The sequence below is a fragment of the Corvus kubaryi genome, unplaced genomic scaffold, assembly GCF_017639235.1.
Source record: "Corvus kubaryi isolate FWS band 111438036 unplaced genomic scaffold, C.kubaryi_AGA036_p1.0 37308, whole genome shotgun sequence".
Taxonomy (NCBI): Eukaryota; Metazoa; Chordata; class Aves; order Passeriformes; family Corvidae; genus Corvus; species Corvus kubaryi.
Genome location: NW_024581096.1, coordinates 1,993,043 through 2,007,793, shown reverse-complemented (window position 1 = coordinate 2,007,793; position 14,751 = coordinate 1,993,043). Strand labels below are relative to the sequence as shown.

Below are 14,751 nucleotides of genomic sequence, written 5' to 3'. Positions count from 1 at the left end.
AATGGAAATTGCTGCAATATAGGCAGAAACTTAATACACGAAGGCCTGTGAATTCTTCAAGGATTATTTCTGATATCAAGATTGTCTGTTATTTCTGGCACAAAATTAATAGTGTGTAGATACCACAAAGCTGTGAGGCTGGGTTATCTTAATGAAATAATTGGATACTTTTGGAGTAACATAGACAGGAAGACATTTAGTAATGTCTTGCGAGGAATTTCAGAAAAAACTGGAAGCTCTTAAAATGAAAACATGTTTTTCCCTGGAAAAGAAGGGAAGTTTTAGTGATTTTTCAAGATTATAAATGGATGTAGATTTTCCTTGTAGGTTTCTAGCACCTGAATCACTAGCATATAGATGCAATGAATTCTGCAGCAAGTGTACAATATCCAATGCCTTTTGCATATCAAGTGTAATCTCAATACAATGAGAAAGTCTGTTTTTCCCTGCAATGTATTAAATAAATAGCATATACATAACAGAAGGTACCCAGACTCAGAGTGAACCTTACCTCCCACTTCAGAAGAACACTTCTTCTTCCGGGAGAGTTTTGTGTGGTTACATTATATAATATTCTTGGCTTGTTCACGAGTTCTGGTAAACATGGTAAAAGATGGAGATGTGCACTCAAATGAGTCATTCTGATGTTCATATTTTCAACAGTATCTGAAAATGCTATTCCATATGGCACAAAAATTGGAAAAGCACTTACATTCATATTTACAACTAGTAGGATGAAGCTACATTTCACTTACTGTGAGGGACCAAAATCTCTTTGCTCCAAATGCAAACACAGTTGAGACCATCCTTGGTTACACATCTGAGCTGAACAATGTATGAAGACTTAGTATTTACATTTGAAATGGTGACATTGACAACATTGCTTTCTAGAGGCACCTAAAAAAAAGATCATTTATGTAGCAGCAATAATAATCTTACATTAATTGTTTTCTCAGCCTAAGACTGGTCTTCTGACCCAGCTGAAAGTAGAGGTTCCTGTCATCAAATAGGAATTACTACGCATTTTAGTCAAAGTATTTTCATTCTTTCAAGGCAACACCCTCTTTTTCATGAACTTGTTCTGCTCACTCAGGACAATAAGTAACCTGGTCTAAATATTACTTTTAAAATCAGTTAGACCTGACATATACTGAAAACCAAAAATTTACTTAACTCTGAGCCTTAGTGACATTCTCAAGAACAAGAACTCAAGGGAAAATTAAATATTTTAAAAAGTCCTTATTTTTAGAAGTATTATTATGTCTAAATAGATCCTCATGACTGATGTCTTAAAGAGCATGACTGGATTGAAAGTGTGTCTTCCTGTGCCTTGGCACTGCAGAAGTGATGTGCATCTGCAGCTGATGACGGCACTGGAGTCTCAGTAACTGTACAGGGAATGGAGTTTTTCTTCAAACAAAGACATCACCCATGTCTAAGAAAAACCCTGAGCTGAAAAATACAGAGAAAATAAGAGAAAATACAACAGAAAACGGTTGTTACTGCTTAAACTTTTTCCTAAACCCCCCCTAAAAAAACAAAGCCCCACTGTAAGGTGACCAACTCTTCTCTTTCAATTTCTGCAGTACTTTATTTTCTAATTAATAAGTTAATTAATTAACTTCTGTGGCAGTGTGCTCACCTACCTCCCCTCCGCTTCCCCTCCATCCTGCCCTTCATTTCGTGTAATCCTGCTCAAGTGATAACCACAATCAGCAGACATAACCAATGTGTCTGGACCATCACCCATCTCAAAGTTGATTCAGGGCAGACAGATAACATGAAAGACAAGGGCTAATTTGAGCAGTTCATCCACCTAACCATAGTGCTGGTTAAGGTTCAAGTCAACTTTGGAAGAAATTAATATCTGAAGTGAGCATGTATATGTCTTTTAAGTGACTCATCTTACCCCTTAAATAGTGGATAGCCCACAGCCTCTTGAGCTCTCCCGCACAGCAGTAGGCTATACAACAGTATCTCTTGAGTAGGGACGCCTCTTAAGGCTACTCCTCAAGGTTGAGAGAATTTTTGTCTCATCAGATACTTGATTAAGTGACTTGGAAATTAGTACACTGAAAATTTTAAACCTCATTTAAGTGATACAAAGGATTGATTGTGCACATACAATCCTTCAGACATAAACTGTTGACCAAGTCTGGGACTAAGTCTGGATCTGGAAGTAACTAGACTTACAGGGGCTCTGAGAAGAATTTTAGAATGCAAGGGGAGCCTTTCTAAGCATCATGACCCAATTAAAAAGTCTCCCTAGCAGTTCTGTCTGACTCTATTCTCCATGAAGTAATCAAGTGCTCCTTGCCATCTACTCTTGTTAAATGCCTGTCACATTTACTATCAAACTTTGCTAGATTTCTGTTTTATATCAGTAAACACATTGCTACTTCTTTCTTATGAGTGAAGGATATTGTTCTGACCATGACAACTTCATGTAATTTTGCTAATAGAAAATGCTTGGTTGCAAAACTAAGGACAATACTACAGAAAGACTCCAAATCTCTATAGAATAAGAGGGAAGTGGAAAGGATTTAAAACCCAAATGTTAAATTACATTAAATGTACATAAAGTACATTTATCCTACTCTTGATAAACACTAGCTTTATACATCTTCTGTGCATGTGTGGCCATACTCACTTACTCAGCTGCAAGTGTAGCCTATGTCCACATGATTAGAAAGAGATTACAGCCTAAATTCATAGGATTAGCTGGGACCTGGGAGATAATGAATATTTATGACCTGTAGTCTTCAGTCATTTGTATCACCAAGTGTGGCTATCTCTACTAGTCCTTCATAGTACTCATATGAATCTTCAATCTCCCCTGTCTCCAGAACCTGCAGAATGTGCATTTGTAGTGCTCTTAACCCTCTGTTCTTCCACATGCCATGTGCCAGATAGTCTGCACATTGTTATCTATCTATTGCACGGCTGGATGGGCTATGCTTGGGTAACTGGCTGTCCTAGGATGGTCTAGGAATTGTATGCAAGTGAACAAGGGGACCTTTGCAAGACCTGCACATTCTTTGTACTGAGGTGAAATCTTTCTTACATGGGCCCCTCAAAGTACATCTTCTGAAGTGGCTAAACAAACTGGCAGTCAGCTGTTAAGAGAAGTAGGAATAGTCTTCTGAGATAGAAGGCAGAACAAGGGAGATTTTTGTAGTAAAAAGGAAGCAAAGAGGCTTCGAGGTGAGCAGAGTTTCCCAAGAAGTGGGAACTGTTGCTATTTATACAGTTTTCTTCTTGGGGTTCTGTTGTACTTGATAAACACATATTTAAAACTTGATAACATATATATAAATAACAGAGCTTGAAAAACAGACAATTTCAGGAACTTAGTGATACAAATCATGCATATGTGCCTGGCTGCTGGAGAAGCTTTGGCTTGATATGCTGGATGGGAAGGGGCAGGATAAGCAGTCATTGCTGCTACATGCAGACATTACTGAAATTATGACTCATTTTCCATCTCTTACTTATTCCCTCTAATTTTGTACTGCCCTGTTGCTGTGCCATATTGCATACCCTAAAAGGCATCTGGAACTGATCTTGTATGCCACAACATCCTTGTCTCCAAATTGGACAGTGATGGATTTGATGGGTAAACTGTTACATGGATCAGGAAGTCGTTGGATGGTCGCACCCAGAGAGTAGCAGTCATTGGTTCAGAATCCCAGTGGACATCAGTGACAAGTGGTGTCCATCAGGGGTCCGTAGTGGATGTGACCAGGGTTATTTAATATCTTCATTAATGGCATAGAGGGGTCAAGTGCACCTTCTGCAAATTTGCAGATGACCCCAAGCTTAGTGGTGCTGTTGGCACTTCTGAAGGTTAGGATGCCATCCAGAGGGACCTGGACAGGCTCCAGAGGTGGACCATGGGAACCTCATGAGGTTTAACAAGACCAAGTGCAAGGTGCTGCACCTGGGTCAGAGCAGCCCTGGTATCAGCACAGGCTGGGGGATGGACAGATCAGAGCAGCCCTGCCCAGAAGGACTTGAGGGTGCTGGTGGATGAGAGGCTGGACATGACCCAGCCATGGGCACTCACAGCCCAGAGAGCCAAACGTGTCCTGGGCTGCATCCAAAGCAGCGCGGCCAGCAGGGCCAGGGAGGGGATTCTGCCCCTCTGCTCTGCTCTGCTGAGACCCCACCTGCAGTGCTGCATCCAGCTCTGGGGTGGTTACAGAACAGTCCTGTAAGATGTCTATGCAGCAGTGGAGGACGATGCTGGAAAACTTTTTTAACTTTAGCACAATAGAGTATGACCCCTATATTCCTTGTTAGTGCTTAATTTTGTACATAGAGTGCTTAGTACAAATTACAGAGATTAATGTGGCCTTGTGCTAACTCCCTACATCTGTGACTAATAAACTTGTTCCAGCTAATGCTTTCTTGTTTACTTCTATCAGTGATTAATATGTACTAACTAGTATCTCAGTTTTGAGAACAAGGATTGTGTGTCAGAACAAAGAATGATAAGAGAAGTACACTATGACCTGATGACATGTTTGAGATACTCCCAAGGAGAAAAGATTCATCAGAAGATCTGGAACCATATCCAAACAAGTGGAAATAATTAGCATATATGCATGTATTCAGGAAATGTGGTGAAAATACAATAGTTTCAGGAATATAACCTGGTCTCTTAGGTTACTGAGCATGCATGCTTTGAAGAGAATTACCCATGGATTTCAGCACTGCTGATGAAGTAATGTTGACTTTCTAACCTAACAAATTTGATGGAGAATTTTCCAGTTTTTAGGGACAAGGTCCCCAGCACAGGCAGGACATGGACCTGTTGGAATGAATCCAAAGGAGGGCCACCAAATTGATCAGTGGGATGGAGTACCTCTCCTGTGAGAAAAGGCTGGGAGAATTGGGATTGTTCAGTCTGGAAAAGAGAAGGTCTTGGGGAGACCTAATTGTTGCCTTCCAGTGCCTGAAGACAACTTACAGGAAAGATGGGGCAAGACTATTCACAAGAGGATGTAGAGACAAGACAAGGGGCAATGGCTGTAACCTGAAAGAGAGTAGGTTTAGATTAGATTTTAGGAAAAAAATCTTTACTATGAGGGTGGTGAGGCACTGGAACAGGTTGCCCGGGGAAGTTGTGGACGCTCCATTCCTGGAAGTGTTCAAGGCCAGTTTGGATGGGGCAACCTGGTCTAGTACAGAGTGGCCCTGCACACGGCAGGGCTGGTTGGAGTTAGATGATCTTCAAGGTCCCTTCCAACACAAACAATTCTATGATTCTATGATTGTATTACAGAGAAATTATTTCTCCTCTTTTCAAAGAAGAAAATCTGGAATACTTACACAAACCAAAGGTGTGTAAGGTATGAATTATTACCTTAAAAAACAAAGCAACCTGATCTCTAATCTGTTTGAAAATACAATGTCACCAGCTAAAGAGTAATATTGTAAATCACTGAAAGTATAATTTGGATCTGAATTTGCATGGCATTTCTGATATTCAGCTTTTGCATCAATAGCATTTGTAATGTCTCACTGGTACATTAATGAACCTGATGACATGCTGTTCTATTTTATTCTGTTTAAAACTATTATTCCTTCTTTCACAAACATTTCACGATTTGTTAGAACCAAACTAAAGTGCCTTAATGGGATCTGCCTACCAAGTGACTCCTTGCTGGGCTGCCTTGCAATCCTTGTGCTGCATGTAATATGTGGAGATATTGAGGCAGAACCTTATGTTCTCACGTGATTGTCATCTGGAACTACTTACCAGTGTCCATGGAGTGGCTTCTGTGATTGCCTCTCTGTATCTCAGCTCATATGATGTATGAGCTGTGGGCAGGTCCCACTTTATTATCAATTGGTTTGTGATCTGATAAGCATTTATGTTAGATGGTGACAAGCACTTTCCTAAAATGAGGGATATACAGCTGTTAAAAATGTAAGAGAAGCAGGAAAACTTTGGTAATTATGTCTGTCAAGTGTGGTCTATAAAAATTGAAAGACTTGGCACAGGATACTGAACACTGTAAGACTTAAAAAAACCCTGGAAATGAATAATTACTAAATCTTTATGGTATCAGCAAAATACAGTTGTTCCTCTTGCCTTTCTTTTGTGAATGCTTCTACTGATTTCAGGAACATTCTTTTTCTAAGCAGTTACTAATCAAAATGTCAAAAATATCTGTAATCATGAATTGTATTAAAAATATCCAGAATATCTTTAAATTTCAGTAAGTGCAAATATATTTTCATCTTTCTCTTCAATAAACACAAGGTGGCCAAAAGTCTCCAGTAAAGGTCATAGTAATAATTTGGGTTGTACTGGTAGTAACACCCAGGAGTGGGAAACAGTGGTTTTTCTTGGACCATGATTAGTCTGAGCAGGTGAAGTTTTGGGAAGCTTTTAACATTATTTCAGTGACCAGACAGGTAGGGAATCTTTAAACAAACATCTAAAGGAAATAGTAAATAGGGCTGTTTTTTTCATATCTTCCTTGTAGCACTGTGTAATAGGTAAATGGCCTTAGAAAATAGTTGAATTTTGAAAAGGTTTCTCAAAATTCTAATGCCCTATATCATGGATTCTTTAGGTGCACAGTGCTGAGTCAATCTGCTCTTTGGAAACCAATATAAAGAAATTCAGAAAAACATCAAAGAGAGCACAAAAATCTGGTTAAGTACACAAATATTACTATATATTTTTCTGGATATGAATATTAAATATTCCAGCAAAATATTTAAAGTAAAACCCTCCTCCTGTAAAAGCTGATAGACTTCTGTTACTATTTCATTTAAGGAAGTCAAACTGCATTTTAGGTCTCTGAATCAGTAAAAATAATGAGAGTATTTTGGGAGCTGAAATTTCGGAAATAATATTTAAAGACTACAGTTTTAGCTGAGCACTGCAGTAACACAACTTGTGAAGATGCTGTACCTGCTTTGCTTGGTAAAACTGAAATGTTCTTTCCTTTTGCACAGGTGTCATGGGCATAATTCACTGCTATCCAAATGGATGCAAATCTCTCAATGTAGAGATTCTTTCGTTCTATTGTGATGAAAGGCAATGATGTGTTTCGTTGAAAAAGTTTTCGTATCTTGTTCCTTCAGAGAAAAGGAAGCAGAATGAAAAACATTTCATTGGATTATAGTTCCTTCCCTGCCCAAGAAAGCGACATTATAGCAATTGATAGTTCTCCAGATACTTCTACACGTAATTCCACATCTGGAAACTTGAAGGTTCACCTTGAGCAGCTTGAAACAGCAAGATTAATTCCAGCACCCCAGTAACTCCAGCAAATTTAAACATGCAAATCCTTGCGTTGTGTGGTGGAGAACTGTTGAATTCCTTAAACTTGTAAGGCGTAGCATGATACAACAAGATGCATATGACCTTCTTTTGTACTTACAGTGGGATATATAGGGCATTTTGAAGGTATAAAATTAGGTTAGAAATTACTTCATAAAGCCTTGCCACCTATCTCAGGGGCACACAAATTCCTTTTGAACAGCAAAATTTCCCAGTTACATGAATCTAAATTACCATGAAGTTATGAAAAAGCTCTTATGAGTTCTATGCCTGTCTTCTGACTTCTGTTCCTGCAAAGCATCAGAGTTTGACAGAGATATTTAAATGTCACCTGAGTCCTCAGCCATGTAGATTTCTCCTGGTATACCTAATGCACACAACACAGGAAGTCCAAGAGTTTTAATGCCTTACATACAACTTTGCTGCCTATTTTTTTTCCCTGTCTCTCTCATTTAGTCTCTGCCACACACAGGACAAATTTTTCCAAGGTTAAAATTGTGCAAGTTCAATGTTCTTAAAGAGATGGGCTAGCATATTAATTGCCTAGCTATGCATTTCAAGTATTAAATTACGCACATCAATATTTAATAACTGAAAAAAACTACTTGAAGGTTTTCCTGTCTTCTGCTTCAGACTAGCTGTGAATCAGCAATTAAAATTTCAAAGCATGATTTTGAATTCTTGGTTGGAACTTTTCTGTGGGAGTGTTTATCTTTAATATTTTTCTTCCTGACAACTAAGTCATAAGGAGCAAGGACAAGGAACAATTACAATGTCAAACTGATGTTACATGCAGGAAGGGGTGATGCCCTCTTCTAGGCAAGCTAAAAGTCCTTTCAAGTGTGGGTTTGTTTTTTTTTCTTTTAACCCAATAGAGGAGGAGATTGGAAGTTTGTCTTCAAGACCACCGGGTGGAAGCCCAGGAAACTGAGGTTAAAGTCCTGACTCTGACTTGGAAACATCAACATCTCTGCCAGGGAATTTTCTCCCTCTTCCCCCACTGACCTCCTCTTTCATTCTTTTTTTCTGCCTTGTCTGTTCATGACATCAACCCTGCAGCCTGGGAACAGCACAGTCTGGTTTTGGCTTAGGACTTTAAGAGCAACTAGCTTACATGTATTTTATCTGATAACATCTCTACAGAAACAGAGCTGTTTCACAGATGTTTCTGCCCTTCCAAAAAATTGTGACTCTTTAAAGTCCCAAGAGGCAAGACAGCAAATGCAGTGGGATTTGGTACTTCTTGCAAGCTGGTGCCTGCTGCTACCTCCATGAGAAAATACTGAAGATACTGGGGGGAGTAAGCTCAGCCTTGAGGTGGTTGCTTTGCTCCTCTGCAATGTGAAGATGATCACCCTGGGGAATTTCCCAGTGTAGTGATATTTTCTTAGCTTTAGGAGATACTTCTAACCACAGCTCATTTTTAATGACAAGGGGTGGTTTTGCGGCAAAATAATCAGCAATGAATATCAGAATATACCAACGGCATACACTGTTGCAGCCTATGTACCCCATGATATTGTCTCATGGCAAAGATCATGTCTTCTGATCTCACATCTCTGTTTCTGAACATGCCCCTAATCTCATGGGAATTTCCAAACATCTAGATATAAAATGAGGAAATTGAATTTTGTAATGCAGCTGCAACTGAAGACACTGTATTTGAGGTAATCAGCCCAAGATTAACGCTACAAGTTAATTCCATCTGTTAAATCACTACTTGACAATTCAGAATTACCAGAAGGTATGCCACATCTGACATCTCCTTGGGTACACGCTATAGCAAAGTACATAATGCATAAAATAAAAGCTTAAAAGTGTCTGTTTATGTTTGTGTGTTTTAGTTATTTTTTTTTTTACATTGAATACGTCTGTGTTGAATAGACAATGAAAGTCAATAGTTGCAAATAAAGGTAATTCATTAAGGTGATCTTTGGCAATAATGTTTTAAAGAGTGCGCTGGAGGCATGGTAAGATGTATAATGACTTTGTATTGGGTTTTGGGAGCAGGGGAGCAGGTTGCTATAGAGGTGGCTTCTGTGAGAAGCTGCAATAAGCTTTCACCATGTCCAACAAAGCCAGGCTGGCTACAGGACAAACCCACTGCTGACCAAGGCTGAGCCCACCAGCCATGATGGTAGTGCCTCTGGGATAATGTATTTAAAACAAGGTAAAAGCTGCTGCACAGCAGCAGCTGGCAGAGAGGAACGAGAATATGTGAGAGCAGCAGAGAGAAGCCCACGCTGGAGCAGGTTTGCTGGCAGGGCTTATAACCCCATTAGGGACCTGCTTTGGAGCAGGCTCTTCTTGAAGGGCCAGAACCCCATGGAAGGGATCTACACTGGAGCAGTTCATGAAGAACTGCAGCACAGTGAGAAGAATTTATGTTGGAGAAGTTCATGATGGACTGTCTCCTGTGAGAGCATCCGTATGCTGGACCAGCAGAGGAGTCAGAAGAGAAAGAAGTGACAGACACAACATGTGATGGACTGAACACAACCCTATTTCCTGTCCACCCACAATACTGGGGTGGAGGAGGTAGAGAATTCAGGAGAAAAGTTAAGCCCAGTAAGAAGGAAAGCATGAGGAGGGGCAGGGAGGAAGAAGGTGTTTCAAATTGTAGCTGTATTTCTCATTACTCTACTCTGATTTGAATGTTAATAAATTAAAATCATTTTCCAAAGTCAGGTCTGCTTTGCCCATGACGGTAATTGCTGAGTGATCTATTCCCGTCCTTATCTCAACTCATGCACCTTTGTAGCATTTTCTGTGCCCTGTTGGGCGAGGAGGGGAGGGATAGAACAGCTTTTGTGATGTCTAGCCAAGATCAACCTACCACTCTCGTACCAAGCTGTCACAAATCAATAGGTATTGATTAGAAATGATGAAAGATATTGACCAGCATTGTGTAACAACTTATAACATGATGAAATATACTGGAGCAAAACTCTGGCAGATGGGAATCACATCTAACAGCAATAAGAGCTTTTTGTTTTCTGAGATTACTTTTCAGACTTACCATTTTAAGTATATGGTATAATTAACTGTATTTGGAGCACTAGGTAAGGGCAGCCAGGTACAGGTTAGATCCCCACTTAGTTCTTTGTAGCACACCAATTCATTGTCCCAATCTGGAAGATGAAAACATGTGCACTGCAAAAGACCTATCACAGACAGCCATTAACTGACTCAAAGGACTGTGAGCAACAAAACCAAATACAAACCAGGCTAGAACTGATCGACTAGACCCCAGAATTGCATCAAAACCATCAGCCATCACTACCTGAAGTTCAGAACAACACATTATTGCTGGATAAAACCAATATTACTTTCATGCTGCCTGCTCTATAAATACTGCATTATAAAACAGGAGGAGCATAAGTTTATGTACAAAATTTCTTGTTACTAATTTTTTAAAGAGAGGTATGAGGCTTATTTTGCATCTGAACATAACCTTTTTTCAGCTGATGTGAAATTTAACACTGATAACCTTATTAAAAGAACTTGTTTTTTGTCTTTAGCGGTTAAGCTTACTTCAGTATTTCAAAAATGTCTTATCAGAAATGGTAATGCTAAAATATGACTGTTCTTCTTCTGCTTTGTGTCATTTGTGTCTGAACTATTAGTTCAGAAGAATCAGTCATGGTGTTTCAAAGTACCACCTGAAAGACTTTTTTTTCAGATTTTTTTTTTGTTGCTGTTGTTGTTCAGAAAAGTCGACGAGGATGTCAACAGGCATGGGATGCTTAAGGTGAATTTTTCCTGATAAGTAGAGTCACACATCCTTCATACCTGTTAGGTTTAACAAGTTGCCAATAGGCCCATCAATCTTGAATAAGAATGTATTGCTATGTGATAAGTAAATATGCGTATGTCTGGAGTTAGTGTTGTAGCATAGTTACGGTAGCTCATAACCTAGGTTATGAGATAAACGATCAGTTCTCTTTTCCTAATTTCTTCCTACAACCTGACTTACAGAGTATCCTCAGCAGTCTTTTCATCATTGAGATGACAGATGCCTATTCAAGTTAAAAGATCTTTTGGGAAAAAAGTGTGTCAAATGAGTATAGCACTGACTTTAATACCCTCACCTTATGACACTTCTTTTCTCGTATTAAACAAATAATGCTTTTCTAATAAAGTTATGCTGCATCAGTTCAAGTGTGTACAGGTTCCTTTCAAGGAAGGTGGAGGTCATGTCTTCCTTGTTTCCATAGCAATGTGAAAAATTACAGAATTCTTTGCTTTTCTAGTCTGGCCACCAAACCACATCTTGACCTCCTCACCCATGAACATGGTATCTGTCAACAGCAGGGAAAACAGCAACAATTCTCACATTCTTCTCCTTTTTACTCTGAATTAAACCTTACACTTACTTAGTGTTTGTTTATTGTTGTTTTGAAGAAACACCTGAAAACAAAACCTTTTTGAACTGCTGTAATACTTCATGTCAATACATGGGTAATATACTGCTCCTGAAACTATTTGAAATAACAGTTCTATTAACTCAGATCCATGTGGTGTCTACAATGTTATAGATCTGTCTTTGCTTACAGAGGAACAGAGGTTGTATTGTTCCTCAGGTTTAAAGTTTTACAAACCCTCCCTGTCTTTCTCTGTGAGATTATGGTATTAGAGCAGACAATGAAAAATAGTAGATTTCATGTGTGGAAATAGTGTATTAGCTCAACTAACACCCCAGTGCCTCACCCCACTCCCAAGATACTGAAGTTCTACATTACTTTCTCCAGATGAATATAATGAATCTTACGAACTTTCATTTTCTCTCGTCCTGTTTGTGGATATTAGTGTCTGCATGCACATTCATTTTTATTCTAATGCTTTCTTTGTTTTACTGTACTGCTCCACCTTAACATGTATATTATTAATTCTTCCCAGACCTAGCATACTATCGCTGTATAATGACTGTGCTCCAAGGACTATGCAAAGAAAGAAAAAATTTTCTTTGTTCTAAAGAAAATGCAGTTCAGTTTCTCCACTAAAAAAACCCCCAAACCAACAAACAAACCAAACCCCCAAAGCCTCACCTTTAATTTTTTTCAGTCAAGACCTTTCTGTTTTTTTTCCTGTGCATCTGGTGTTCTCACTAATGATTTAGTGGAGCATAGTCTGGCAGGTTAATTGCAAGGACTAGAAAATTATCCATGGCTAATTTCAGAAAAACATAGTCCTCCTGCAGATGTCTTACCCAGCGTCACTGTGTACTCAAGAATCTGTCATCTCTGCTGTTTGTTAGCAAGCAGGATGTTTCTGCCTACAATAAATCCAGCACAAAGTACATCAGATGACCACCCACTGCTTTGTAATACTCGCTATTAAAATGTGTAGCACTGTTCCTTTTTGCCAGCATCAGTAATTTCTCAGTTAAATGGAGAGCAGATACCCGCCACACATAAACACGGCAGGTCCGCGGTCTTTTGAAACGGCGGCTATTTGCGACGCGCTGGGTGGGCTTTCACTCAGAGTGTGCGGGTTAGCCCCTGCCATCACGCAGACACAGCTGCCCGTGCTGCCCTGGCCGGGTTTTCCCTTCGGGAAAGGCGGGCGTTTCCTCAGGGGCGATGCCTCCGAGCGCCGGGGGCTCCGGCGGGCGGCGTCCGCCAGGCGGCGCGCGGGGCGGGCGGGAGCCCTCAGAGGCCGCGCGGGGCCCGCAGCAGCCGCCGCGGCCGCGGGAGCCCGAGCACCGCGCCGGGCCCGTGCGTTCCACCCACCTGGCAGCTGCCGGCAGAACGGAGAGTCCAAGTCTGTGCAGCGGCAGGAGTCTGGGCAGCACAAAAAGAAAGAAAGAAAGAAAAAAAAGGTTGTTGATCAAGGCAATCGCGAAAGAAATGGTAAAAATGTTGCTGCTGGTTGCTTCTCCTACAAACGGAATTTAATTCGGTCATGATTTTGTTCATATGGCCTCATCCTTGAGTAGCATTAAGAATTTTTACCGTTCATAAGAGGCAGCAAGTTGTGCAGTATATGAAAACTCACCTCTAACAATTAAAAGGATAGCTGCAAGCAGGGAGTTCTTCATCTTCTCTGTAAAGAAGCATAATGATTACCATCAACATTACGCTGTCTTCAGTCTATTTTTCACACTTCCTCTTCAAACTTCCTATTCATTCTAACACCTATACTGCTACTGACTGAACACAAGTAGTAAGTTTATTAATGAAAATGCGAGAGACATTTGAGTTCTGTGTTATTAATTATACTTACAAAATCCTAACAATCCTTCTGGAAAACAGGAACTCTCCACCCTGGTTTTTGTAAGCGCTCACAGTTAGATTCTTGACAGTGTCTGCAGGATCAGCAGTGCAAACTGAATTAAGCTTGCATAGGTACTTCAAACTCCTTCGAAAACCCTAACTAATTTCTCACTGCAAATTAGAGATATTCGTGTCAGTAAAAAGGAAGTCAAGGTGTTTGACTGAGTCTAATATGAATTCTTGGATACTGTAAAATTAATAGCAGCAGAAGACCCACACCTGTCTTCACTTTCTAACTGCTTTCCTCTTTCAATATGATTTCACCACTGCAAAGATGCTATATCTACATTGTTGGTACCTACACTGGGGCCCTAATGCAGACAAAAATCACCATTAATTTGGTGAACATTCTGAACACAGAAGCCAGCAGAGCCATAATAGCTGTTACTGTTAGAACTGTTACTGTTACAGTAAAGGGAAATTTTCAGGAAATTTTGCTACTGTGGGAAATTTCCCTTCTGGGCTTAGACAGCTGCTGTCAGATATCAGATTCAGGCCCACCTGGAGATAGGCAAATTATTAACTTATCTTGGCAACCATTTTAGGTTGAGTATTGAATAGGAAAAAGACATCTGTTTAAAATTAATCATTTTCCTAAAGAGAGAGACATGCTTCTCAGCATGGTCTGCAGTAGGAGTGGGTGACTAATGCAACAACCATGTCTTATCAGATATTATGAAGGGCACAGCCATGAAAAGCAAGTGATCAAGGAATTCTGCTGAGTGCTGCAAGGGCTTTCCTAGTGATAAATTCATTGGGCTTGGGAGTAAGCTCCAAAATGCTGAGGAGTAGCGGATACAATGTGTGCATGCAGGATCACAACCCCTATTATCTGAGAGATCCAAAAATTGGCCTTGACAATGCTTCCAAAAAGGAAGAGTCAAGAGGATAAGGTCAACTGATGATCATAAGGAAAAACTGGTGAGGTACAAATGCATGTCATATGTGACAGATTTTGACAGTGGGGTTGAAGAGCTATAGACTCAGAATAGCGTAGAAGTCAAGAGATGGAGAAAACTTTAAGAGCTATATATATTGGTTTGATGTGCTCAGCATAATCACATTCAAAACAACCTATCCTGAATGAAAACCATATAAGTAACTCAGTCAAGAGCAGGACTGGATTTAGTGTGCACAGAATTAGGACAGAGCATACTGGAGAAAAAGAAACCC

General features: G+C 39.9%; 1 protein-coding gene across 1 annotated transcript in view; it reads right to left on the bottom strand.

Annotated features, from left to right (window-relative positions):
• Positions 1-13,384, bottom strand: part of LOC121664720 (interleukin-6 receptor subunit beta-like) — a 33,234-nt gene extending 19,850 nt beyond the window's left edge. The window contains exons 1-7 of the mRNA XM_042028220.1: positions 13,301-13,384; positions 13,036-13,086; positions 10,323-10,434; positions 6,932-7,098; positions 5,765-5,904; positions 756-897; positions 512-594 (exon numbers count right to left, since the gene is read on the bottom strand). Coding sequence (XP_041884154.1) covers positions 512-594; positions 756-897; positions 5,765-5,904; positions 6,932-7,098; positions 10,323-10,434; positions 13,036-13,086; positions 13,301-13,343 — 738 coding nt within the window. The 5' untranslated portion in view covers positions 13,344-13,384. The remainder of the gene's footprint in view (positions 1-511; positions 595-755; positions 898-5,764; positions 5,905-6,931; positions 7,099-10,322; positions 10,435-13,035; positions 13,087-13,300) is intronic.
• Between the last annotated feature and the right edge of the window lie 1,367 nt (positions 13,385-14,751).